General features: G+C 46.2%; 2 protein-coding genes across 10 annotated transcripts; both read right to left on the bottom strand.

Moving 5' to 3' along the window:
• Positions 1-76: 76 nt before the first annotated feature.
• Positions 77-16167, bottom strand: Rhogap19d (Rho GTPase activating protein at 19D). 9 transcript variants are annotated; one of them, XM_076434356.1, is made up of 23 exons: positions 15621-16011; positions 13644-13704; positions 13191-13457; positions 10903-13108; positions 10624-10710; positions 10003-10275; positions 9833-9910; positions 9640-9757; positions 9345-9452; positions 8778-8883; positions 8618-8701; positions 8334-8546; positions 7565-8011; positions 7309-7473; positions 6851-7231; positions 6598-6742; positions 6369-6493; positions 5158-6288; positions 4938-5085; positions 4503-4563; positions 2889-3361; positions 1697-1995; positions 77-1611 (listed from the first exon to the last, which is right to left on the bottom strand). In XM_076434356.1, exons 1-23 carry the CDS (start codon positions 15650-15652, stop codon positions 595-597), a joined length of 8025 nt encoding a protein of 2674 aa, XP_076290471.1. In that variant the 5' UTR covers positions 15653-16011; the 3' UTR covers positions 77-594. The 9 variants fall into 9 exon arrangements, with proteins under 9 accessions (XP_076290471.1, XP_076290469.1, XP_076290474.1 ...); XM_076434354.1 differs by lacking the exon at positions 15621-16011 and adding an exon at positions 16026-16167 and having other exon boundaries at positions 4938-6288; XM_076434359.1 differs by lacking the exon at positions 15621-16011 and adding an exon at positions 16026-16106 and having other exon boundaries at positions 4938-6288; positions 13191-13453.
• A 1443-nt stretch (positions 16168-17610) lies between these two features.
• Positions 17611-24642, bottom strand: LOC143213969 (protein scarlet-like). Its single transcript, XM_076434393.1, has 14 exons — positions 23575-24642; positions 23454-23502; positions 22445-22494; positions 22188-22327; positions 21104-21274; positions 20657-20898; positions 20387-20579; positions 19495-19532; positions 19307-19412; positions 18975-19202; positions 18738-18873; positions 18525-18630; positions 18317-18417; positions 17611-18221 (listed from the first exon to the last, which is right to left on the bottom strand). Exons 1-14 carry the CDS (start codon positions 23738-23740, stop codon positions 18046-18048), a joined length of 1902 nt encoding a protein of 633 aa, XP_076290508.1. The 5' UTR covers positions 23741-24642; the 3' UTR covers positions 17611-18045.
• Between the last annotated feature and the right edge of the window lie 266 nt (positions 24643-24908).

The raw sequence follows: 24908 nt of genomic DNA, 5'->3' as shown, positions 1-24908 counted from the left end.
GAACCACCGTACGCTGTTCGAATAAGAAAGAAGCAATCGATAATTGGTAATACTTGTTATCGAAGGAAGGAACCAATATGCGGTATCGCTCCCGAAAGAAAAATCAATTCGTGCACTGTGAATCGCGGGTAACGTTATCGAGTATGTCTAAGATGGAAAGAGGCTGCTCTCGACTAATACGATAACGATTCCTTCCGAACCTCTTTCGATCGATTAGTAAAAAGTACAAAGACGGCGTCGATGTACGATCGCGCGGTCGCGCGCGTTCACGCGAACGAACGTTATATACAGAAAAGATTGCACACGATCACATTTCACAAGTACGATGCGTATAATATTTCTATAATTGTACTCGCTTGTATATATTATAATTGACGCGCTGAGATGTAAATGCTTTACCAGAAATAGAGAAGGGGTTAAGGTGAAATGTAAAAGAAGAAATGCGGGTGGGCGGACGATCGAACTTCGCAAGGTTCGCTGCTTTCATAGCATCGTAGATCGAGTTGTTCGCGCTGGGTATCGTAGCACGCGCATCATTGTACATTGCCCACCGATTAAAGGAATAAAGGAATAAACGAATAAACGAGAAAACGACTAAACGTGACTCTCGAGGGGGACTTTAAACACTTTGGAGGCCAAACCAGTGTCCGGTAAGGACTGTGGTCGAGCGTTGGTCGCGACGTTGAAAACAACGTTGCTCGGTCCACGAAAGCTGACCTCGATGAGAAAACTAGCGTCCGTGAGAGCACCGATACGACCGGTGCTCAGATCCGGCGAGCTCGTTCTTAGTTGACTCTTCTTCGGCCTGTACTCGTTTCTGGCAACCCTCTCGGTTTCCGCTTGCAACTTGTTATCCAGCCAATGCACTTTGTCGAAATCTTTCGTGCCGCCGACCGTGTGTCTTCGCTTGATCGACCGTTCCGGCATGCCGTTCTTTCGCTTCAGTTTCGTCGCGCTGTCTTTCCGAACCGACTGTCGTCGCTTGCTGATGTTGCATTCCGTCTTCTCGGTCTTGGTCAACGATTCGGACCGTTTCAGTTTGCTGTTCGGCGAGTCGGATCTCTCCGAGTGCTTGTTTAAGCTCTCGGATCGCTTCAACTTGCCGCTCGTCGGCGACGACATTTGCAATCTCTCGGCCGAATGCTTGTTCAAGCTTTCGGATCTCTTCAATTTCGAGCAAGTGTTCTCCGATCGTTTGTTCAACGATTCCGACCTCTTCAGCCGCGACCGGACTTCCAAATTGGTCGTCATGCTTTCAAATTTTTCCAGCTTGTTCGTGTAACTCGGGTCCGAGGAGTCGACGAGGTCGTAATGAAAATACTTCTCATCCTCCGGTACGGATCTGCCGTCTCGCGTATCTCGCGCCATCATTGCACCACCGTCTTTATGCAACGCAGCGGCGAGCCTGTAACATTCCTGCGTCTCGTTCGATTCGTCAGCCTCCTTGCACGATCGCGGTTCATCTTGTTTCGAATCGATTCTTCTATGCGCGTTCGCGCTTCTATCGTTATCCGGTACACCGTCATCTTTGTCCTTGTCCCTGTCGGTCTCGATTCTTTCAGCGCTGCAGTTTGTCGTCACCGAACAATCCGTATCCTTTTCCGGGATATCCTGCAGGCAAAACGATATCGGTCATCCAACAAACCTTTTGCCTTACTACCGCGCTAACAATATATGTCAATGAGAGGGTACTTACAGTCTTTTGGCGAACATGTTGATGTTTCTGGAGGCTCGACTTGTGCAAACTCGGGTCTCGGTAAGTCTCTACCAAACTGGGATCCACCGGTTGTACGGGGACCGTAAGTTTTCGTTCGTCTCTTTCTTCTCGTACACCTTGCAGGTGGCCCAAAGTCGCGACCGAGTCTCGCGTTCCCACGATTTCCTCGTCACTGGCGTGCTCCGTGCCAGATCCGCGAACACTGTGACTCGACGAATTTACCAAGGACTTCCATTTTCGGTCGAACGTTGTCGTCAAGCTGGTCAACAGATCACTACCTGCAAAAGCATCGTCCCGTTTTAGTGAAAAAGGCACGTCGATCAATTCGAGCTGTCGCGTTAATCATTTTGTAAAATGTTGGAAGCGAACGATCCAACGAAAGGCGCGTAAAGCATTGTTTCGTGATAAATAGTAGTGATAGTGGTAGTGGGGTAGTGGTAGCGGCAATGGTAATGATAATGGCAGTGGTAGTGGTAGTCGTAACGATGAAGATAGTGATGGTACCGCTGGTGGTTCTGGTTATTATAAAACATTATCGAACAAACGATCAAATTTCAGTTGACAGTGTAACAGCAAACGCAAACACAAACTGTTTATTCGATAAACAACACGTTAGAAGCGTTCTGCAAATCCACGTCGCGAGTTTCCTTAGAGCCGTTCTACTATTACATCATCGTGTTTCTCTTTTCTTCGTTTACGAATCGCGACTCGACAACGACTAAGCCTATTTCCAAACAAATTTGAGTTAAAGAGTATCTCAAACGGGACAAAATTAGAAAATAAACGTGGAGGCAAAGGGATAGGCGAAGTAATCGCGACATTTCTGCGAGATAGATTGCGGCAGGATTGCGGTTATGGTCAGTGGGGATGAAGACGGAGTAGTATCGTTGACTAGCGTGCGCTCAGCGTCAAAAGTCAAAACGTAACACAAGAAAAACAGAAAGTGGGGGGGGGGGGGGAAAGTGTGAAAGAGAAGGAGAAAAAGAAGACGAAATAAATGAGTAAAGAAAAAAAAAGAGAGAGAAAGAGAGGGAGAGAGAGAGTGAAAACCATAACGAATAAAACACAGTGTGTGAGAAGCCATTCGGGTGAGCCAGGTTCATTCGAATGGTTTATTAGCGCTCGATTTGCTTGCGACTTGGTATTCCAGGCTGCGAGCCAAGCAATTTACCTCGAAGGAATCTGTTTAAAGTCTTGGAAGATAATCCGGCCCCTGAGCCCGACACCCTTCGGCATGATTGTTCGACGATCTCGATAGATTCCGCGAGTTCGGAGGGCTCCGAGGCCGGTGGTACTCTCGGCAAGGGTGCAACGGATATCGAGGATCGTTGCACGACATCGACGCCGGCCTCGTCTGACACTGGCTCCGTCGGCACTTGCATTCGCCTTGACATCGACATCGACACTGACACTGGCATTGGCATTGGCACGGGCATTGGCATTGGCATTGGCATTGGTATAGGCATTGCCCTTGGCATTGGTATTGGCATCGACATCGGTATTGGCATTGGTATTGGCATTGACATTGGCATCTGTATGGGCGATGGATCCTGTGTCTTCGAGGTGGAACCAGTGGTGTCTGTGGTGGTAGTACCGTGAAGGTGGGACGATATGTACCACCAAAAGCCGGGGCTTGCCGTTTGCCTAAGTGTTTAACGTATTTGCACCGTCATCATGGACGCCCGGAAAACACGTGCTAACAGTTGTTGTCAGTGGCGAACGAGCGACTCGACCAACCAACGAACGAACGAACCCAACGAACAAACCAGCGAGCGAGCAAATAAACGCTGAACTAAAATTCGCGCGCGAGCACGCGTCGAGTCTCCTCTCCTGCCCTCCTTCTTCGACCTCTACCTTCTTTCTCGCTTGAGTTTTACAAACTTTCACATCTTAGATTCGAATCGATCGTGGATGTATTGTATTCCCTCGTCTCGAACGAACGGGTGAACGAAGCGAGAGGATAGAAACGTTGTGGAACGCATATTCAGCGTTACGAAATTTCAGGCGAGATTCAAAGAAACGTACGAAGAACGAGCAGGAGGCAAGCTCGGAAAACAACGTCGGTATCAATCGAACAAGCACGCATGCGGTCAACGATTCGTCTCGCGGCATCCGCTATGAGCGCGTGCTAAAGCTAACGTAAAAAGTTTGCTGCGAGTGCAACCCGGATCGGACAAGACCGAGCCTGACTCGTGAAAAGAAGAGACGAACCAACGAACGGAACATATTCTCACAGCGCAACGGCACGTCGGATGGAACGACCAAGCTCGGTCAGAGAAGATTCACATTTATCGAAACATTGCATGCACTCCGTTCAGACTCGAACGAGATCTTGCTCCTCTTCGATTTCAACTCTTCGGCAGATATTGCTCGAAAGACGCGATCAACTTTGTTCGCGTACCGCGAATGTGCAAGCCAAAAGAAAAATTTGAAACAAATCAGCCGCGACAACGTCTTTGAACTATACTATAATATATAATAGAATATATGTAATACGAACACATCGAATGCGGTGCGGTGCGGTGCTCGATGCTTCGTTAGCAACTGTTCGGAAAGCAGAGAAAATAAGGACGCCAACAAGAGGAGAACGACAATAACAACAGCAACAAGACAGAAGAGTAAAGAGGCGAGAGAATAGAGAAAAGAGAAAATAAAAGGCGGAATATGCGACGAAGAACGCGAACGAAAGGTGAACAGAGTAATGGTGCATCTACCGTGAACATCGGGCAACCGAGCTCGCACGATTAGCTTAAAGAGTAAAAAAGAACCAATCATGTGAAAGTACCTAGAAAGCTTTTTGTTAATAGTTAGGATCTTCTGAGTCCATTGCAGAAAACAAGATCCGCCTACACTCACCGATCGTCGGTGGCGACGTTACGTGGGAGAGAAATATAAAAGAGAACACTCGTAAATAGATGTGCGTGAACAAAACGATGGTATAGATAGATTTTAGATTCAGATCGTAATCATATATCATAGGAGTAACGTCGAAATTCTGTAAACGCTAATTGCGGATTGAAATTGCGGTAAGGAAAAGTTCTGCGAAGGGAACGGCGATCGGATCGTCCAAATAGAAAGTTGGGAGCATTGGAGGGAGAAATAGATTGTGGATTTCGGTGGAGAATGGAGAATGAGAATTGAAGATATTGACGACATTGGCGCGAGAACATTGAACATCGAAGGAACAGTTGTCGATCGGTTCGTAGGATACTATACTAACCGTCGTCCGAGACGTCGCTCGAAAGTGGCTGTTTTCGTTGTTGGTGCATCGACGGTGAAAGCGACGCTCGAGAAACGTCGTTCGTTTCGTGCAGCGAGTCCAAGCTTCCGTATCGGGCCGGCGGAACCGTCGAACTTTCCAACGCCGGCTGCGAAACGGTGGAAAACCATGCGAATAAGGTTCGAACGGCCAACGATCGCCTCCTCGGTCGTGATCTTACCTCCTCTTTGCCCGTCTTGAATTTCTTGATGGTTGAATCTAATCTGGCGAGGTTGTTCGGTGGTGGTGGGACCGGTGGTGGGGTCGGAGTCGGGGTCGGCGTCGGTGTCGGTGGCGGAGGTGGTGGCGACGGCGGCGTCGGCTGTGTTGTCGGTGTCGGTGGTGTCACCGGTGTCAACGGTGTCGTCGATCGCAGAACCGCCGCCACCGAGTCGCAACAGTCGCCGTGCTGTTGCGCGAAACGTCTGGTGCCGTTCGCGGTAGGCTCTTGTTGCACGGCTATCGAGAGAGAAGGGATTCGACCTGTCGATCGAGATCCCATGTCGAGATGCGATTTATCAGCGAGCCTGTCGTTGAAGGCGGAAAGTCTAGCAGACGTGGCGAGGTAAGTCGGCGCGACGGTGGTGTCGACTATACTGTCGAGTAGATCGTCGTTTTCCATTTCACGTTTCGCCAATTGCCACTCCATCTCGATTCTTCGTCGCTCCTCCTCTCTCTTCTCGGCTTCGCGCCTCTGCCGGTTCTGATCTCTCTGCAACATCGCTTTAGTCTCCTGCTCGAACCTCCGTATTCGTTCTTGAGTGGTTGCGCTCAGTCCAGCGTACGTTCTTATAGTGATCTCGTCGTTGCTCTGTTTCGTCTCATTCGAAACGCTCGAGAGCACCGAGCTCGCATCGTAGCAGCTCAAGCCAGTCTCGCTAGAGAGTCGTGACGACGACTCGGAAGCCGTCGAGACGGCCGAGCGACGACTCGGTTCGAGCGACTCCATCGTAGGATCCATCAGCGAATATTTCCTCGATCTATCGAACGGTATGCTGTCGTCGTTGATGTTTATCGTGTCGGCCGCTGCCGCGTTCTCGTCACGGTCGTGATCCGATATTTCGACACCGGCGCCGACACCTGCACCAGTACCTGCACCTGAACCTGCACCGTCATCGACTCCACCAATACCACAACTCCCGACAGCCATATCCATCGCGGCCACGTCGATCGTTGCCGATCGATCCGAACAACGATTCGGTTGACTCTTATTCTCGTGCATCAACACGATTTCACTGACAGAACACTGCCGTTCGTTCAACGCCATGCTGCGTCGATTGGCCAGATGTTCGCTTTCCAGCTTCGATTTCGACTGTGAACAAATCATTTTCCAACTTTAACAACGATTCAATTGAAATCGGACCAAGCGAAATCGCAATCGATTCTACGAACCTTCTCCGTTTCGTGACTCTCGTTGTCCGTTTCATCTTGTCCTTTCCTTCGTCTTTGGATTTTACGATTGGCAGCGGATATGATCGACGAAACGATATCTTTCGCGGACGCCATTTCTCGAACACCTGTCAACGCAGCAACCAACAGAGGATAAGATCGGGGAACAGCGTAACGTAAAGCAATACGTTGAAAATCGCGACAAAAGGCAACGATCACCGAATGGTACTACCTTCGACTTTCTGGATATTGTTCAAGAGAAGGCTATGATTATTGCTTGAGGTTGTGTCGATCTCGTTCGTGTCCGCTGGAAGGCTTAGATTAACGCTCAGTCTGCTCAGATCGTCCAAATCATCGTCCGAGAAGAACCACTCCACCTACGAAACGCCGATCGAATGAAGATTAGTCGAGACAATTATCACACGATAATTATCAAAGGTGAATGCAAACCATTCTATCAACTTAGGTTTGGCATGGGTACGTACATTGTTCAACAAGCTTTCAACGATTCGGCATTGGTGGGACATATCGGTGACCATGGTGACCATGTTGTCCCTGGAGCCACTCGCTCGAACCAAAGTAGGCCCAAACACGATGGCTAAGTTTTTCGCTTCCATCTTATTGATCTCGCTGTGCTCGACTATCTTCTTTAGATGGAACATCAAGTATTTCAAAGTCTCAAAATGATGTTCCGGAAGATCCCTGAGCAACTTTCGTATCGTTGTCATTCTTCTCTGCGGATCTTCGACTTTGTCGGCGTCGATGAACATCGGATACAATTCCGCCGTGAGCAACGAATCGGGCAATTGTCGAAAGAAGGATTTCAGAAGAGACGATATCACGTTCACATCGCTCCATCTGGGATCCTACGAGAATCGGAACAAACAAATCAATCACAACGTACACTACATGTTACGATAAAAGGATGAGATCGATTGCGTACCTGCAGATTAATATTCTCGAATCCTTTGTTCACGCTGTCGGTCAAATGCGAAATAGCCGCCGTGTTACCGGGTACTCTATAAATACCGATAACCTCCAGGCCTCTTTCCTCGACTATACTCGTACACATTTGCACGATCAAGGGTACATATTCCGAAAACGATGACTGTGCAACAAACGAGTGAGTAGGTAAGTAAGCAAGTAAATAAATAAATAAATAATGAAATAAGAAAAGAAGGGAGGGAGGAGGTATTTACTGGTCGACACAGCTCGAGCGGTACTTTAAAGGTGGCACCCTCGGGTGGTAGCTGGGTTGTCGGTGAAGAAGGCGGTCCGGTTTGCCCGTGCATTCTTCGGAGTTGTTTCGCGACTCTGCCTTTCCACGTCTTCGTTTTCGGAGAAACTAAGCTTTCGATCGTTTGACTTGACTTCCGCGCCTTGTTGACCGGCAGCTGACCGGTCGGAGATCTATTCCGGAACGAGGTCAGCTTCTTGATACCTTTGTGCCCGGGAAGCGGACTCAATCTTTGCCCGTTGCCACTACCGTTACCGCCGCCGTTGCCACTACCGCTGTTCGATAGCACGATCGCACCACTGGCGCTACCGCTAGTCGTTTGATATGTCGCGCTACCGCTGCTGCTACTGATAGGGCCCGGAGTTTGCGGGACAGCTTGCTGCTTCAAGCTACTATTGTACGCCATTTCCTAGAGTTACATTATCGGTTAAAAGATATTGTACAAGTACAATCAATATACACTGCCATGCAAAAGAAAGAAGCACAAAAATCAAATAAGGACACAGTAAGTTCTGAAAAAGGATTCCGCTGTTTATCTAATACTTTAAATGCACTAAATCTATCATTGTACAATACAATTTCTGCATAAAGATATTGTTTGTCATTATATCTTATAATTATACTGGGTGCTTCTTTCTTTTGAACAGTAGAGTATGTATGTATACGATTACTCGTGACTCGTGACGTGAACGCTGAACGTGCGGACGGCCTCGACGACGTTCCAGACTTACGGATGGCTTTTCAGCGGCGGCTTTCTCGTGCAGCGACCGTAGCCAGAGCGCCATAGACGCGGCATCTTCGGTCTGCAGTAAAACTTCTGCGCTCGGATTCGCCAAACGCAGCACGTGTTTGCGCTTCGTATAATCCTCCGCGATATCCACCAAGGAGCATCTGACGTCCACGCTCTGCGCCACGCCTTCGCCGTCGTTGGTCAATGAAGGACTCTGAACAACGAAATCATACGATTATCCTACACAGTCTACGACCGACCAACTACTATCAACTACCAACCTACCTGACTGTGACGATCCTTGTAAAAGCAGAGAATCGGTCCGCGAAGAACGCCCCAGACTTGTTTCCACGAACGATCGGAAGATCGCTGAAACATCCACGACACGCGATCAAAAATTATGCTCGCTTTCGCGCAACCAACGAATCAAATCGAGTTGATTTACCTTGCCATCAAGCACCGTGAATTTTACGTGCAGCGGACCCTCTCGCTCGAGTTGTTCAACGATGTCTTTGACGGCCTCAGTCGTTTCCTGACCAGTGCACGCGTTCCTACGAAATAAATCTCTCTTAGTCTTGTTTTCTGCACGGTCATTGATCCTGCTCACGCGTTCACTGACCACTCGGTTTGGTTTAGAGTTATCTTTTCTTCTTTTTTCCCCGATCCGATAGACTAATCGTGAAGATATTATTTAACAGATTATACTACCGTAGAAGCGAGCAAGTCGATAACTCGTTAACGGTCAGCAAGGACAAGTACGTTTAATCGGTAGCGTTTGTTAGTGGCGAAACTTTAAAATCGTTCCAAATCGAGGGAGTAGAAGAATGGCGACGCAAAGAAAATTTCTTAATACAACGTTACAACGACAACGACAACGACGACAACAGCAAAGACGAGTGGGCGCAACGAAAACATTCATCTAGAGTAGCAGACATCGATAAGAACGCAAGTCTACTCGCAAAAACAGATTGTTAAATGTTTTCGTGCTTGGATCAACGTGTACCATCCTCACCGAGAACTATTTCTGTTTAAAGACGCAGACTGTGTCATGTCCTCGAAGATGCGCCGCAGAGACGCTATATCGTTTGGAATCAGCGATAGCCGCCATCTCTTATGGCCGCTGAAAATACGGACGGAGGCAGTACTTGAAAAGCGGTGCACTAAAAGCTACCGCGCGATAATCGAGATTCCCGATGTGAGATACGAGAGACGAGACACGTGCAACCAAAAGGGAAGAGACACCGTGCGGTCAACGTGTAAAACCCGGAGCGACCTTCGCTCTATCGCTCGAAGCGCATTCAACTTACATTCTCGAATTGTGAATAGGCTCGGAATCACTCGACTCCAAATCGCTGTCGACGTGCATTCGTTCACCCCAAGTTGCTTTCAAATAGGAAACCCTCCTCGTAGCGCGATCTTCATCGGCTGGAAAACATTATCGTCGAAACTTTGACATCGAATCGCTATGATTCACGGATTTTGCAATTTTACGGCTCTTACCAGTATGCACATTCTTCTGGCGTCTGAACACAACTTCGTTACCATGTACGCCGTCGCTTGTCATCGTCACCGCCCCACCTAGAAAATACGAAGATAAAAAGAAGGAAAAGATAAAAGAGATTAAAGAGAAGGCAAAGCGAAACGACAGTGCGGACAACTAATCTACCAACCGTGTTCCGCACTCGTGATTTTTGAATCTGTCGAGTTCGCGTACGAATCCTCGTTCTCCTTCCCTTTATCTTTCTCGTTCGCGCACGTGTTCTCGTTTTCATTGTCGCGACTGTTCTGCCGTCGTCCTTGCTGGTCCTCTTGCCGTTGCGGCCATCGGCGCCTCATCGTTTGTATACGGTCCAATGTCGATTCCCAAGATTCCTCGCTGTTGCTGCGAACTCTCGGGCAGAGAGTCCCGCCATCGATAAACCTCGATATCGGGGTCGACGTATCTGTGAAGATAGTGAAACGAAAGAATGAAAGAACGCTGTCGATACTCCTCTAGTATAATACATACGAAACGGAACGGACAAACAAACAAAATACCAAATGTTAGTATGTTTTTAATGGTTACGTTGTCGAGGAAAATCAGGCACACCTCTGCGAACACTGTTTAACACATTTAACGTGCCTCGCACGAGCAAAATTATCGCGTTAAAGCCTACAACAAATATTATTGTATCATGTATGCATACATGTGGAATATGGATGTGTATATGTACAAATACAGCATGATATAGCGGTGAATGCAACATTGATAACATGAATCAACTCAGTTTTGGATTCGAGAAGATGTCTACCTTGGATCGGTTTAGAGTCGGTCGGTGCTTCACAGTGAATGCGTCTGCTGCCAACAGGTATTACTCTGTTTCCCTTTAATCCGTTACCTAAATATTCACGCATGATATTACAAGAAAAGAGTGGAACTTATAGAGTTTGCGAAGCTCGAATATTGTATGAGCTGAGGTATGATTCATTGATTTCACGACGGTATTTCAATGAGAAAATCAAAGAATGAGAGGATGAAGGAATGAAAGAATTGAACGGAAAAGAAAACAGCGACGAACAAGGGAACCTACCGGCATCCAACGACCTGGTTTCCCTGGTAGACACAGTCGATCGTCGTGGTTCTTGAGCCTCGGCTTTCGACTCAAATTCTCTCTTTCGAACGGCAACGTTTGGCACGCTTCGCTTGCTGGAGAGTCGCGACAGCTCGCTCTTGTAGAGACTGGTTCGATCACCGGTCGGTTCGTCGTCATCGCTGAGCAGACGTCCCGATTCGAATTGTTTGGCGCGTTTAGACACGATCTGTAGACCTTGGGGGACTGGGAGCGCCGGAAGTTTGTCGTTTGCCTTCTTGTCCGGGCCCGGAGAAGAGGGAAGAGACGAGGAAGCGTCGCGCGAATGCAAGGTGCGTTCACTAGACAGCAAGGCTGCGGCGCTCGTGATGTTCTCGTGTATCCTGGACAAAGTACCGACGAAACCAGATTTTCCGGTGCTAGCTACATTCCGATGCGGCGACGACGGTGGTTGCGGTTGCGATTCCGATTGCGGCTGCGGACAGTAACGACTGTCTTCCAACGAACGAGAACTACTGAAATATTCGGGTTGTTCCCCCGTTTCGGTCGCTGTCTCCGACCGTCTCAGTCTTTGTTCGGTCCGTGGATTCGCGGGAACCTTGTCCAACGCGAATTTATCTGGATACCAGGTTCTGTCGTGACCGGATCCTGGCGGCGAACACTGTCGCTCCTGCTTCGAATCGTTCGGAGGCCAGATCTGTTTCTGAAGTTTCTGCGGCCGTGCGTAAAACTCGCGCGGTATCGTCGTGGAACCGTTGCTTCGAACCGGAGACTCGCACCTCTCTTCCGATAAAAACCAACCGATCGAATGACTGGTGAACGGTCTTCGCAAGAATTCCTCTTTCTGTTCGAAACTCTTTCGCAACCTGGTCATGATCACGGAATCGTCAATGCCAGAATTTTCGTCGACGCTTCTCGCACCGTTCGAGTTTCCGTTTCTTGCTTCACTTCTACTTCCATTTCCATTTTCGTTTCCGATCGTGTTTCCGTTCGCTCCGGTCCCGAGAAGAATACAAGAGGAATCGTACCGGGACGGATCATCAATCGATTGAACCGGAGACGATTCTCTTCCCGAATCAATGCTATACCTTGAACCAGGATCGCAAGATCTGAGCGCGTCGGTACTGGCGTAGTTCGTCACTTGAAAATTGTTGATCGTCGAACTAGCGGTACTCCCTTCGCTGGCGCGTCGCGAACTTACTCTCCTCATGGCAGGCCGATAAATAGGTACCTGCGGTTCTGCCCGAGATAAAGGATATCGCGTCACACCATGATGTGGTTGGTGCGTTTGAGGATAATACTGTTGCTGCTGCTGTTGACAGCGATGGTGACGGTGATGGTGATGATCCTGTTCCTCCGAATCGACCCGAGACGAATTTCCAAGGCGAACGCGTTCGTATATAGGATCCTTGATTCTATCGTAAATTTGTTCGCTATTTGTTCTAGAGTAGATGGATTCGGGACGCGTTCTATCGTAAACATCGTATTTGTCGTGTCTCGAATCCGACTGAATCGATCTGTCGCACACGCGAGTATCGGTCAGCTTTGAAATATCGTCGCCGATCGGTTGTTGCGGTTGATTTCGCAATCCTACTTTTTCATCGATCGAATCGGAACGAGCCGTTATTCCTTGAAAGGGTTTAGCATGATACGTCGTCTGCGATTGCGCTTGAGACGGCGATTGCGAGAGCGTTTTCCCGTTTGAATGTTTCTGCTGCTGGTTTTCCTTGGAAAATTCAGTGGATCGCGTATCTTGATCCCGATAGGGAAGACCGTCGTCGGTCGGTCGATCGGTTTCGCACTGTATCGAACTTGGCGCGGAGCAAATCCATGATTGTCTCGTTCTTGGAGACAGACCGGGAATCATACTGACGGATCTACGTTGCTTTTGACCAGTGCTTCTTTCCGGAGAACGCACCCGCGGCCGTTGATTCGTCTCCGGATTATGTGCTGTTTCGCCGAAGTATCGTTGCAAAATATCGTCCTCCTTCGAAACTACCAGTAGTCGTAGCCATGGCCCTGCTTGCTGGATACGCTGCACCACTTTCGCGTACTGTTCTCCACGCGTCGCTTTACCGTCGACGGAAACCACCCGATCCCCTGTCCGCAATCCTGCTTCGGCCGCTGGAGAATTTCCGCGTACCTGCTTCACGAATATCGTGTCCATCGGCTCTTCGATTCTCGTCCTCTCGTGTCCGGGCAACATCTGTCACGGAAAGCAACTTTATTCTCTCGAACATCTATCCATTGGCATTCGCATACGAATTCGATTCGATTCAAATACTTACGCAACAAGCTTCCGGGGGGTAAACGATAAAGTGACGAAGGGTAAAGCCGAACCCATTTTCGCCGCGGCGTAAAAGCAAAGTTCGCGGCCCCCGTGGCGGAGAATCGTCTCGTTGAACACTTCCGATTTTTGCGATGGTTCCTCCGCTACCGCTACTGCTACCGCCACCGCCACCGCCGCCGCCGCCACCGACAGCTACCACTCCCGTCCCCGACTGCATGGCCGACATTGACGGTGCCGGCATTGAAACCGAACCATCGTGTTCTACCTGAAAGAAATACCATTTACCGACGCTGTTTCAGACAACCGTTTCGTGCAAACTTCCGGAAAGGAAGAGCGATATCAAAAGCAACGGCGATGATCATGTATTTTCATTCTTTCCCCTCTCTATCTTAGCTGCACTCGCCAAAATAAACCGAATCAAAGTTTGGCACGATCGTTCGATTTTACGTACCGTGTGCGCCTGTCCAACGAACCCTTGAGAATTATTTCGGTCTTCAGCCATCGTTCGCTCCCTGAAATTGTTCAATGATTTATTTATTCAAATTGTAAATTCATATCATGCAAAATTTCAGCTTTGTACACAGCGTGAATAATTCACGTTACATCAAACCCGACTTACAGCCGCGTTTACTATGTATGCTTTTTAGTATACGAATGTACGCACAGACGAACGGGTCGGGTGGCGGAAAGTTGAGCGAACCAATCTACTTTCTCTGCGTCTCGACATACTTTCCGGATATTATTCACGACTCGAGATTATTTTCTTCAAATTTCTTTTTCATATTTCTCGACTCGAACCGTTCTCGCGTCTACAGCAAACCAGCCTCCAACATTTTCAAATTGCCGTGTAAATCGATTCTTTAGTTGCCTTTCTTATTGCTTCGTGATCGACCGTGTTCTTCAGTCTATCTTCGCTGATTTCTAACGACGACCAGGAACACGAACGACGCGGAATATTACAAGTGTTCCTCATCCGCGAATAGATGCAAATAGGTGCGCCTCTAAAATTGCTGAAATCGAAGAGTATAGCCGGCCAAGGAGGTCGAAAGTGTCCCTAACCAAATCGAATTTGCTATAGGCCATTCGGTAGCTTGTCCAAAGAAAATACTTTGTGCGAATTTTCAACCCCATATGTCGGCATGGGGAGTAGTAATTTTTCTTATCCTGTTTCATTGAAAATTCTGAAAAAATCAGGCATATTTCAGCCATTAGAACGCACATTTACGATTTTTTTTAGGATGTTTAGCTTCGAAAATAAAAAGAAAATAAAAACTTGTAGAAGTCACGAAATTGTTCTAAGTCATTGAAAGTAATCGAAAATTCTGGAGAATCAGGCATATTTCAGCCATTAGAACGCACATTTACGATTTTTTTAAGGATGTTTAGCTTCGAAACTAAATTTCAAGGAATAAAAAACTTGTAGAAGTCACGAAATTGTACTAAGTCGCATTTTTACAATTTCAGCATCTCGTTATGGTTGTGAGCATATAATTTTTTAGATTTTCCAGAGTGGGGGCACATAATTAAAAAAATTGGAAACCGGTAATTTTCGAACGTCCTCTGGCAGAAATCGGTTGACCTTGGAGGTTGTGTACATTTTTCCATTTTTTGATTAACCGACACTTATTGCATAATATATTACCGACGGCACCAAGTATCTCCTTTGAATAAGGTGTCGTTAAGGCCTGTTGCAAATTTAATTTGTTTTGGGGGCACTTTCGAGTCCCCTATCCGTCGTATCGCGAAATGGAAACTGGTGCAATTGAATATAATCTGCATCGCGTCCACGCTTTCCCCGTTAATGTTACTGTCATGATAATGTTAATATTACCCTACCACCTGAACCTACCACTGCCGGTAAAATGACCGGTTCCATATTTTCCATTTTACAATTGTTGAGAAATTATAAAGTTGCTTACATGGCGATTAATTCGATAAATTTCTTTATCCAAGCTGATCTCGTGTTAAAAATTGAAACAATTTAAATCGCCTGTAGTGCTCGGTAGGTTTAGTGTTAACATTAATGTCAATCGACCGCCATTTTTCATCGTCGACGTTGAATTCTTTCGGCATCGACTTTCCAACCAGCGCACCGAATAACCCTTGATTCAATTACCATGACACGGACACGCACAAACGGAGGCGCGTAGTTACGCGCAAAATTGAACAGGCTTTCGAAACATCTAAATATAAACGCGGGGCGACTCGTGGTACCGTGATTATCGAAATACATGACTAGTCTTTTCCGCGATGCTGGTTGTTCACCGGAACCAATTAAGGCGACGCTACAGCTACATTGCTTCGATCACTTGCCGGTTCTGGGAGTAATTTAATCCCGCGTACGTCTGCTTTCCATTGTTTTTATCAGCGTCGAAGCTGCGGCTGCATAGTCGAATGGTTTGTTTACTCGAAAAGAAACGGGACGTACCGGTGTCGATTTGATCGTAACTGTGTGGTCATGATCCTGTTCCTCTACATACATCTCTAAAAATTCTTGATAATCCGACATACGAAAAAAATCTGATACACCGTTCCGGAGTAGCAGGTAACAGCTTAACAATGAATTTATACGTTAATGAAATATAAAGAGAGAAAACTCGTGGGGAGAGAGATCGTAGGAGCGATGGAGGGGTGAGGTGAGAGAGGGAAATGCAACGAGAGAGAAAGAGAAGGAGGGAGAAGCGAAAAGAGGACTGCACCTAGAGCAAGACACGCATACGCACACGCACACGCACAGTCACACGCACGCAAGCACTCACGCCTCACGTAGACGTAGAAATAGTAGACTCGCGTATCGAGTGCTCGCAGCGCCTCCGTAGTAAAGATAAGTTACCTCGTCGTTTTCCGTGATGCAGCGATGAATCCACTTGTCTCAGGAAATTTGCACTCGTTCCTTTGCTTTCCTCCGAGCTGCTGCAAAGTTCATCTGGCCCGAACGTGCACGGACGAACCAAAGATGAACGCGTCGAACAATGAGACTCTAGTAGCGCGCTCGCCGCAAACGACAGTCTTTCGGCGGACGATCAGTTTCTTTTTCGATCGCATAATCCTTCTTGACCAGCAATTATCCAGATCACCGTTTACCCTGATACTCTCTTCCATGAACACGCGCGACACGTAAACGAACCATCTGCAAGCACGGTGTTACAAGCAGCGCGCAACACCACTCGTTTCGATTACTTTGACACACACACACACACACTCTTCGCCGACCTGTTTTCACTTCGCGTGCTCCATGGTTGCACGATAGCACGCTTCCAGCCTGGCTATCGACTCTCGAAAATTAATCCAACGGTTGATAGTCTGCCGACGCCAGACGTATTCCGTCGACGCTGTAGGTACGGCCGTGGCCGTGGCTGTAGCCTGTAGTTTGTGTCTGTGACTCGCCTACTCGACGAGGTTATAACACCAACGAAAAACTCCGCCTATAACGTTCTAGGTTGGTTCGACTAGCTGGTCCAGTTCCGTTGATACCATTTGTCCGATCGCTTCGGCGTTGCCGCCGACTCGATCGTGCTTCCAAAGACGTTCACGATACTATCTGATACTACACGATACGACACGGTAATATGGCGGCCTAACAGAGCCGAGCACACTGACGGTGGTCAACTTTCCAGGCGAAACCCATTGCAACTCGACGTTTATTACACCTCTCAACGTTTTCCACGGTACGCGTTCGCAAGTCCCTGTATCCTAAATTCGATCGACCAAACAGGAAACGTCAAGAAACGCTACTTTCGCGCCCGCCATTATTCCAAACCGTGTTCCTCTTCCCTTTCGACTCTCCTTTCCCCACTTTTTCATACTTCATTCTCTCTCCCTCTTTCTTTCTCTCTCTCTCTTTCTCTATGCCTGTAGCAATCGCCATCCATCCCCACCTGTCTCTGTCTCACAAGGTGTACTGTGCGAGCTGCACGCGCGACATCAACGTCGATAAACGGTCAACGCAACGACAACGACTCTTCGTATCGGCCGTGGTAATGTCACCGACGAGATACTATTGCCACCGACGAGATACTATTAAAGACTGCCAGCCCCTGTGCTATTCAGCGAGCCCGGTAACCGGGCGCAACGGGCGCGGGGATAACGCGAAAGTTACAGTGATCTGATATACCACGTCGCTAAAAATTCGAAATAGTGCCACAATAATGCCAAAACATCGTCTGAAATATGGCGGAGAATGTAACATTTAATAATAATCGATATAGTTTCGTGATAATTCGCATTCTCGCCGATGCATCGCGACGAGAATCTCCTCAGTGGTCTTCTTCACCGACAAAATGCCGTCGTTGGCCTTCTGTTTCTCTGGATGGAGCCAGAATATATCCTAGAGGGCGTAAGAAACACCGAAAAATTCGGGCTCGCCAACTCCCATAAGGCTGGCAGTCTTTAATAGTATCTGATCGGTGCTAATAACGCGCTAAAGGATTCTGGATGAAAGTTCAGATACAGGAATCACTTCTACAGACGATGGCTCTCATTGTTTCGTCGTGTATAGTATGTACAGAGTATAATACATATATATAATATTATTGCATATACGTTGTTATATTAAACTAATGGATAATAATGGTAGCGCTTATTATTAGACTACGGATCTTACTCTTATTACTAGACTGCAAAATAAAAACTTTCCAACTGAATACCAACAAACTTGCCTGAAATGAAAATGTAATTTCTTTCTCAAAATGTTTAATAAAAATTTGTCTAACGTTTTTGCTGTTTTAGATCACACCTAACTCATTTCTGTCACGAATGAAATAAAATCCGCAGTTTGCTTATTACCTATTCGCTATTCGCTATTCGCTATGTGACTCGCGTTACTCGTTCCACTAGAATAAACGATCGTAAACTCATTTCAGTCTGCAACGATTCCAAAGGCAAAGGTAGCCGAGAACGTGAAAGACGAGATACATGAGCACCATGACCACCATATCTCTCCAAAAGTTCGACTCGTCGAAGTCGTACCGATTCAATACCCCCAGGCCATCCGTGATGCAGGGTAATTCAGGGTCGAGTGTTTCGCAAGCTGTGACAATTAAGAAAAAACGGTAAAATAAAAAGGAAACCCACTAATTGGTCATCGATCGCGTCATTGTACAACTGTAAATTCAATCTACTCACATATATTGCGTACTCCACTCCATTGAAGTATCGTGAGCGCTTCGTTAGAGTACAGCAGCCAGGAAATGTACTTTATCCAACGGATGTATATCGGCAACGATCTAAACGAATCAGGGTCAGCCGAGGCGGGTGTATTGTAAGTACACGTGTACACGTGTGTTAAAAATACAAGTTCGAAACCACAATCTCGAATGCAAAGACTACGTACCCGAGTTTCAGGAACGGGCCCATACTGATCATCAGAATGTAGTCGAAAGGCACCAAGTACGCCATCGCCAGCGGTACGCTTTCGAACGCCGTGGAAAAGAAGCAACCTGAAATTGATAATCAGTAACTATAGTACGCGTAAAAGTATCTAAAAAGTATCGCGTCCAAGCCGAATAATTCTACTCGAGCGCGTATTCGTCACCAAGAGATTCACCGCAAGCGGTCGATACGTTAATCGTAAGCAGAATGACGAGCAAGGTGAGACCAAACGCTTCCATGGTGTTCCGTAATCCTGCCAGCCAGTATATTATCGACGTGAACAACAGCGGCTCCACTATCAATCCAGGTACCTGCAATCCTAATCTTCCGTGAAATGGTAGAACTAGGGAATCGTAAAATGAAGAATCATTTCTCGATTCCCAAGATAGGGTCGAACGGCGACAGCACTTGCCAGCGAAAGCATTCGCGCGACGTAATAAAGATGAATCGGATACATTCCGGCTCGGTACTCTCTTCGTAGGAGCGGTAATTGCTGGGGCAGCAGGGCGAGCGTAGCGTACATTGGGAAGAAGGCGTTTTCGGACACTAGAATGAAAACGACACCCTGCGTAGCTTGAATTCCTAGCTGATCGGGATTCAGGGCACCCACGAAGCACAGTCCAGCAATTATAGCGACGCTCTGAAACATTTCCAATCCGGTCTGTACCTTCTGCGGTCTCTGTACCCTCTGATCGTAGTTTCTTAGAATTAGTTAGCTAGAACGGTCTCTGGTTCTCTACTCACCACCTTTTGGACGATTCTGATCAGCTGCAAAGACGGATCTCTCAAAACTTGCAAGAAATCTCGATAAATCAGCCAGTAAAGTCTCGAACAGTAACGCTGTCTTTTCCTGTCGAGATGAAACACGTGATCGGTTATGTTGTGAATACTTGACTAAGTTATTTGCGTTGATCTTCGCCGCGAATACTCACCAGATAGACTTTCCGTCGATAAGCATCCTCACCGTCGACTAAAACGTAAGTATATTAGCGAAATCCAAGAGGATTCGTACATTCTATTCTATTATTCTACTGTCCACTAGGGATGGGATCAAGTACCTCGCAAGAACCTTGATTGATGGAATTCGAACTCTCTACAAGTAAATCTTTCTTCCTTTATGTCGATCGTAGATAGTGCAAATAAACAATTCAATGATTTCGACGCCACAGGTTCAATAATGTTTTTTTGCTTTTTTAATAGCAATGTTTAGTAATTTTTGCATGTATCTATGTATTTTGTAAGTTTAACAATTTATTATGAGTGAACATAGAAGTGGTAAGCAGATTGCAATTTTTGATTACATTGTTTCTAATCAATTTTTATATTATATTGTGAGTTCTGCATTTTAAAAGAAATAATTTTCTGTTACTTATCTTAGCTATAGAGCTTCTTGTGTTTCTTGTTCATGATGAATTTTCCTTTATGTCGATCGTAGATAGTGCAAATAAACAATTTAATGATTTCGACAGGTTCGAACCTGTGGCGCCGAAATCATTAAATTGTTTATTTCTCTATAAGTACTTCGAAAAAAAATGGTACTCCCAAGTATACTCAAACCTTTGTGAAAGTTTCGATTACTTTCAACATCGAAGTACTTATAAATATCTTTTCGAAACTTGTAGGTACTCATTCCAAGGTTCGCTAACTACTTGTATACAATGAATACTTTTCAAGTATAATCATTGAAACTTTTATTGCTTTTAAGTAGCAATCGAAACCCATGAAATGAAACTTTGTTATTGAACTTGACTCGGGTTCGTGTGTACATATTGAACTTGATCCCATCCCTACTGTCCACGCACGTGTTATTATAAAGGTGCTTACTCTCGAGGTATGCTCCGATGGAATTTCCTTGTCCAGAATCCGATCAATTTCTCCGAAAAGGTCGGTCGTCGCGAAGAAGTCGCACAGCTTTCGCGCAGCTCCTTTGCCATCGTTCTCAGACTCCGAGCCGGCAGCCACCGTCGCTATCAAGAAATCCGCGGGGTTGTAATTTCGAGGACATACGTAACCCTGACTGACAGACAGAGAACAAAGTATAGGGGCGCAATTAGGTATAATCGGCTTTCTTCGCAACCCACAGGCGGCGGCTACCTTTGAAAAAATTGCACCGCTTGCTCCGTACGGCCGGAAAATGCCAGCCGACCGTCCGCGATCAGGATCACGCGGTCGAACGAATCAAATATAGCGGAGCTCGGTTGGTGTATAGTGCACAACACGGTGTTACGGCCTTTCGTGGCAAAACACTTCAACTGTGAGATCAAAGAGTTCGCCGAATGGGAATCTTGTCCTGTCGTAGGTTCGTCCAAGAAGAGTATCTTCGGATCGATCAGCAACTAGAAAAATCCATAACAGCGTCTCTCTGTTTCTCTGGTTCGAAAGATCATACTTGGAACACCGCTATTCAACCGTTGACGTCGATGTTGACGATGACACGTTAACGTGGACTGTTTCTTTTCTGTTCGCAAAAAGCGGAAGCGAAAACGAGAACGATAGCGACAGCGTATAAGCGAGATCAAAACAGATACGGGTCTTTCTTACTTCGGTGGCGAACGCCAATCTCTTCTTCTCACCGCCGGATAATACTTTGTCGTCGACGCCGTTCCCGATTCGCACGTCGCGTCTGCCGTTCAAACCAACGTTTTGCAGCAAACGATCAATCTTGTCCCGGATCTCGGACATTCGTGTTCTTCCGTCTAGTTTCATGCGAGCCTGCAACGTTCAAAGTTGCGTACGCGTGTAACGAAACGTACTGTACAGGGTGGACCACGAAGTCCTGTTAGTGGTTCGATCGGAAGTTCTTTTCGCTAAAATAACATGGTTCAAGGAGACCTTTAAAATGCGGTTGTGCACCTTGAGTTGTCAAGGTCGCCTTCAGTTTTCTGTAGGTAAATCTAAAATGATCAGAAAGTAATTCCCTAATCTTTTACGCGAGTGTATTGCCGCCAGCGGACACCATTTTGAGCAACGATTCAATTAAGGTAAATTATATTCTTTTGATGTTCCTTTGGTTTAGATTTTAGATTAAGAAGAAACACTTTTTATGGTGCTTGCCGAATTCGTCCCAGTATCTTCTAATAACTGATTATCTCCTAAAAGTCTCTGAGATATCTTCGAAAAGAACCGAAGGTGACTTTGACCGCTCTGAAAGAATAGGGATGACAAAAAATTTACCTTAAAGCTCTCCTTGAACCATATTATTTTAGCTGAAAAAGAATGCGATGCAACCACTAACAGCAGAATAAACTAAGGTGATCACTGGACTGCGGATTTTATGCATTTATAACGTTAATTGGTACGTAACAATTTAAAGCGGTGGATGTATTTAAACAATTTAAGAACATCAACGTATTAGTTTCAGTTTACTAAGATAATTAAAAGAAGAAAGAAATTTTTATATAGCTTCTGTGTTTTGGGATTGACGTAGACATTTTCTATTTTGCACAAAGATCCGCAGCTAGTGATCACGCTTCGCGGTCCACCCTGTATAGTACAGGTATAGGGCATAAGGTTTAGGGTACTACTGGTACTAGCAAAGGTAGAGGTATGTACATCAGACGTACACACATACATCGTATGTATATTAATGTACAATTCGCGTAATTTCGCGCAGTCCATATCGTACCATGAACCAAAGATGTTCGATCACCGTCATGGTTTCAACGAATATATCTTCTTGATGCATGTAACCGCTGTTTGCCATCATGTACGGCGAATCTACCGGCGCACCGTTCGCACGAACGTCCCCATGAACCAAAACTTCGGCTAAATCGTGCGATCGGGAAAACAAGCGAACAAGCGATTACAGACGGAGAGGTAGAATCGAATTCCAAGAGATCCTTGCGATCTCTTCGAGTGTTATCGTTAGGGTACGGTACTCACGTCCATTGCGGAAAGCCAACGCGGTCATCAACGAACTTTTGCCAGCTCCGCTGCGTTGAAAAATCCAAGAATAATGGCATAAATATACTCGTATCGCGTAAACGCCGCACGGTCGAGTATTTGCCTCGAAAAGTTGGCCAAAGTACGATTTTTTAAATCTTGCGTAAGGTGAACAATTTTAGTATTTCATTTATTTTTTCTATTACTTTTTTGTTTATGTACCCATGTAGCGTTGTTGTGCATGAAATTTAATCTTTACAGACATTTTTTAGACAGGTATACATTATAGTTCTCAGCACTTTTCACTTCCTTATCGTTTGCCTGTTTAAAGTTATTCAAATTTGAAGATGGCCTATTACTTACAGCAATATTTCGAATATGTAGAATTTTCAAGAAAGGCTTTCAGAATTTCTAGGCTTCCAAGTGAGTCTCGATGTTCTTTTCTGCGCCATTGGAAGCTGCGAAGGTTTCTGTTGACTATTTAATTTAATGATGCTTTCGGCGCTACCGTTTTCTAGCTAAAATTGCTAGATTTACTAAGTGATCGAAACGGTAGCGCCGAAAGCATCTCATTAAATTAAATATTTCACATTTACGATCGATAGTCGGGATTATTTTGTTTCTGTTGACAATGCAAAAAGAATTGGCTGCCAATATGTGCCAATACGGCTTTAACGTCGCGGTCACACTGAAAATGCCCAACAGTTACCACGATTTTTCCGGCAGAGTTGTTTCGGACAAAAGTTAATCGGTATTCAGCCATCTATAAATCCCCCAATACAAAAAATTCTAAAACATTTTTTTTCAATAAAAAATGATGGTCGACTTAATTTTTTAAATGCCACCATGTATTTTTTATTATTGTAGCTGACGTCGAGACGAATGAGGGACAGATTCAGTTCGTGAAATGAGGGACAGATAAGGGTGAAAATAATGCTAAAATATTTTTGGCCAACTCTCTTTTCGGGGCGAATACTCCAACTGTCCGGCGTGGGAGCTGCAACTTTACCTCGCGCCGATTATAGCTGTCAAATCGCCGGGCCTCGCCGCACCTCGCACTGAAATCGATTGTCCATCGTAACGTTACCCGCCAGTGATCTAGCTTAGCGTCGAAATCAAATGGAACGCACCATTATAAATTAGTTGTTTGCATACGTTTCTTCTTCCGCGGTCCATCGCGTAAACCGAAACATCCCGCCAAGTTAGCGTGACGCCGTTCGCGTTCGTTTCCTCCTCTTTTCTGTCTTGATCGTCATCGTCGATCCCGGATCGATGAATCTCTTCTGAAACGTTCATTGCGATCAGCAAATCGTTTCTTGTTCGATTCTGTTTCCCTCTAGCCCTCCAGAAATCGTTTTCTTCGACCGTTCAAACTCGACCGGTTCGGTTCACCGGCATATTTCTACGATCCACCGCGCGTCCCTATGCATAAATATATATACTTCGAAATTGTTTAAACCGAGAAAACCGACTAACCGAACACGACCGAACGACCAACCGAGTCGTTCCGCAAACGGGATTCTTACTGAATCGAGTACGCGGTAGCTCCTACTCGGCCGCTCGAACGTATCCTGTTTCCCCTTATTCCTTCGACCAAGCAGAACCTTCGAATCCACGCGTACCCGTTGCGATTTGCTATACTATTATCATAATCGCATAACGTGCATATCGGATATCGATGCTTTTCAAAACACTAAAAATGTTATTCAGCAAAAAGTTTACGGATCATATTGGAAATTTGATTTGCCGCGAACGAATCGAACGCAATCGATTATTCCGAAACGACACGATGGCGCGACGATGAACATTTTTAATGGAAGAATCGTCGTGAAAGAAACGTTCCACCGATTCATCTCGCGATGTACACATATATGTACATGTACAATATCCATCGATACGTGTATATTCGAATATAATACGCCTGTACAATGTGTTTCGTTACACGGTCACAGACCCGACCATACAAATCATGGCTGAAAACTGCCCCGAACTCTAGAGCTGCATGAAAAAGCTACAAAAGACTGACGACGAGAAGAGACATGGAAGCACCGAACGGGGCCAGATTAGACGCATTACAGTAATCGAAGACGGAAACCTTATACTCGTCTCGTGCAAGGATTACGTCGCGGGCATACTTCGATGGGACGCGGCGGATACTTTTTATCATGCGTGCACAACTGTGCGTCTTGTTTCTCGATTCTTTTCGAATGGCTTTCCCGAACTACAGCTACAGGTGACAGGAGCAAGCAGCGTGCGACGGTCTCCCGATTTTGTTCGTATCGCGAATTTATCAGGCTTCTATCTATAATATTATCGTACGCGTTGAAATCGATCATCGGACAAACGCACTCGGTACATGCGTAGCTAGATTGCAATTTCTTTCTAGTTTGAATGTGCGCTCGCACGGTATAAGTAACAACCGGTTTATCAAAGATATCGGAGTCTACGCTTGGAAGGGTGGCCA

The sequence above is a fragment of the Lasioglossum baleicum genome, chromosome 12 (genome assembly GCF_051020765.1).
Source record: "Lasioglossum baleicum chromosome 12, iyLasBale1, whole genome shotgun sequence".
Lineage (NCBI taxonomy): Eukaryota > Metazoa > Arthropoda > Insecta > Hymenoptera > Halictidae > Lasioglossum > Lasioglossum baleicum.
This window is presented reverse-complemented; position numbering and strand designations above follow the sequence as displayed.

Excerpts from the sequence above, each read along its gene's own strand:
- Rhogap19d (XM_076434353.1), bottom strand. The coding sequence starts at position 15,652 with ATGACCACACAGTTACGATCAAATCGACACCG. Across the intron at positions 10,711-10,902 it reads AACCAGGTCGTTGGATGCCG|GTAACGGATTAAAGGGAAAC; the intron begins GTAGGTTCCCTT and ends GTGAATATTTAG. Across the intron at positions 7,474-7,564 it reads CGCTCGAGCTGTGTCGACCA|TCATCGTTTTCGGAATATGT; the intron begins GTAAATACCTCC and ends TTTGTTGCACAG.
- LOC143213969 (XM_076434393.1), bottom strand. The coding sequence starts at position 23,740 with ATGAACGTTTCAGAAGAGATTCATCGATCCGGGATCGACGATGACGAT. Across the intron at positions 22,495-23,453 it reads ACAGCTATAATCGGCGCGAG|CGGAGCTGGCAAAAGTTCGT; the intron begins GTAAAGTTGCAG and ends TTTTCAACGCAG. Across the intron at positions 20,899-21,103 it reads GATTGGCGTTCGCCACCGAA|TTGCTGATCGATCCGAAGAT; the intron begins GTAAGAAAGACC and ends GGATTTTTCTAG.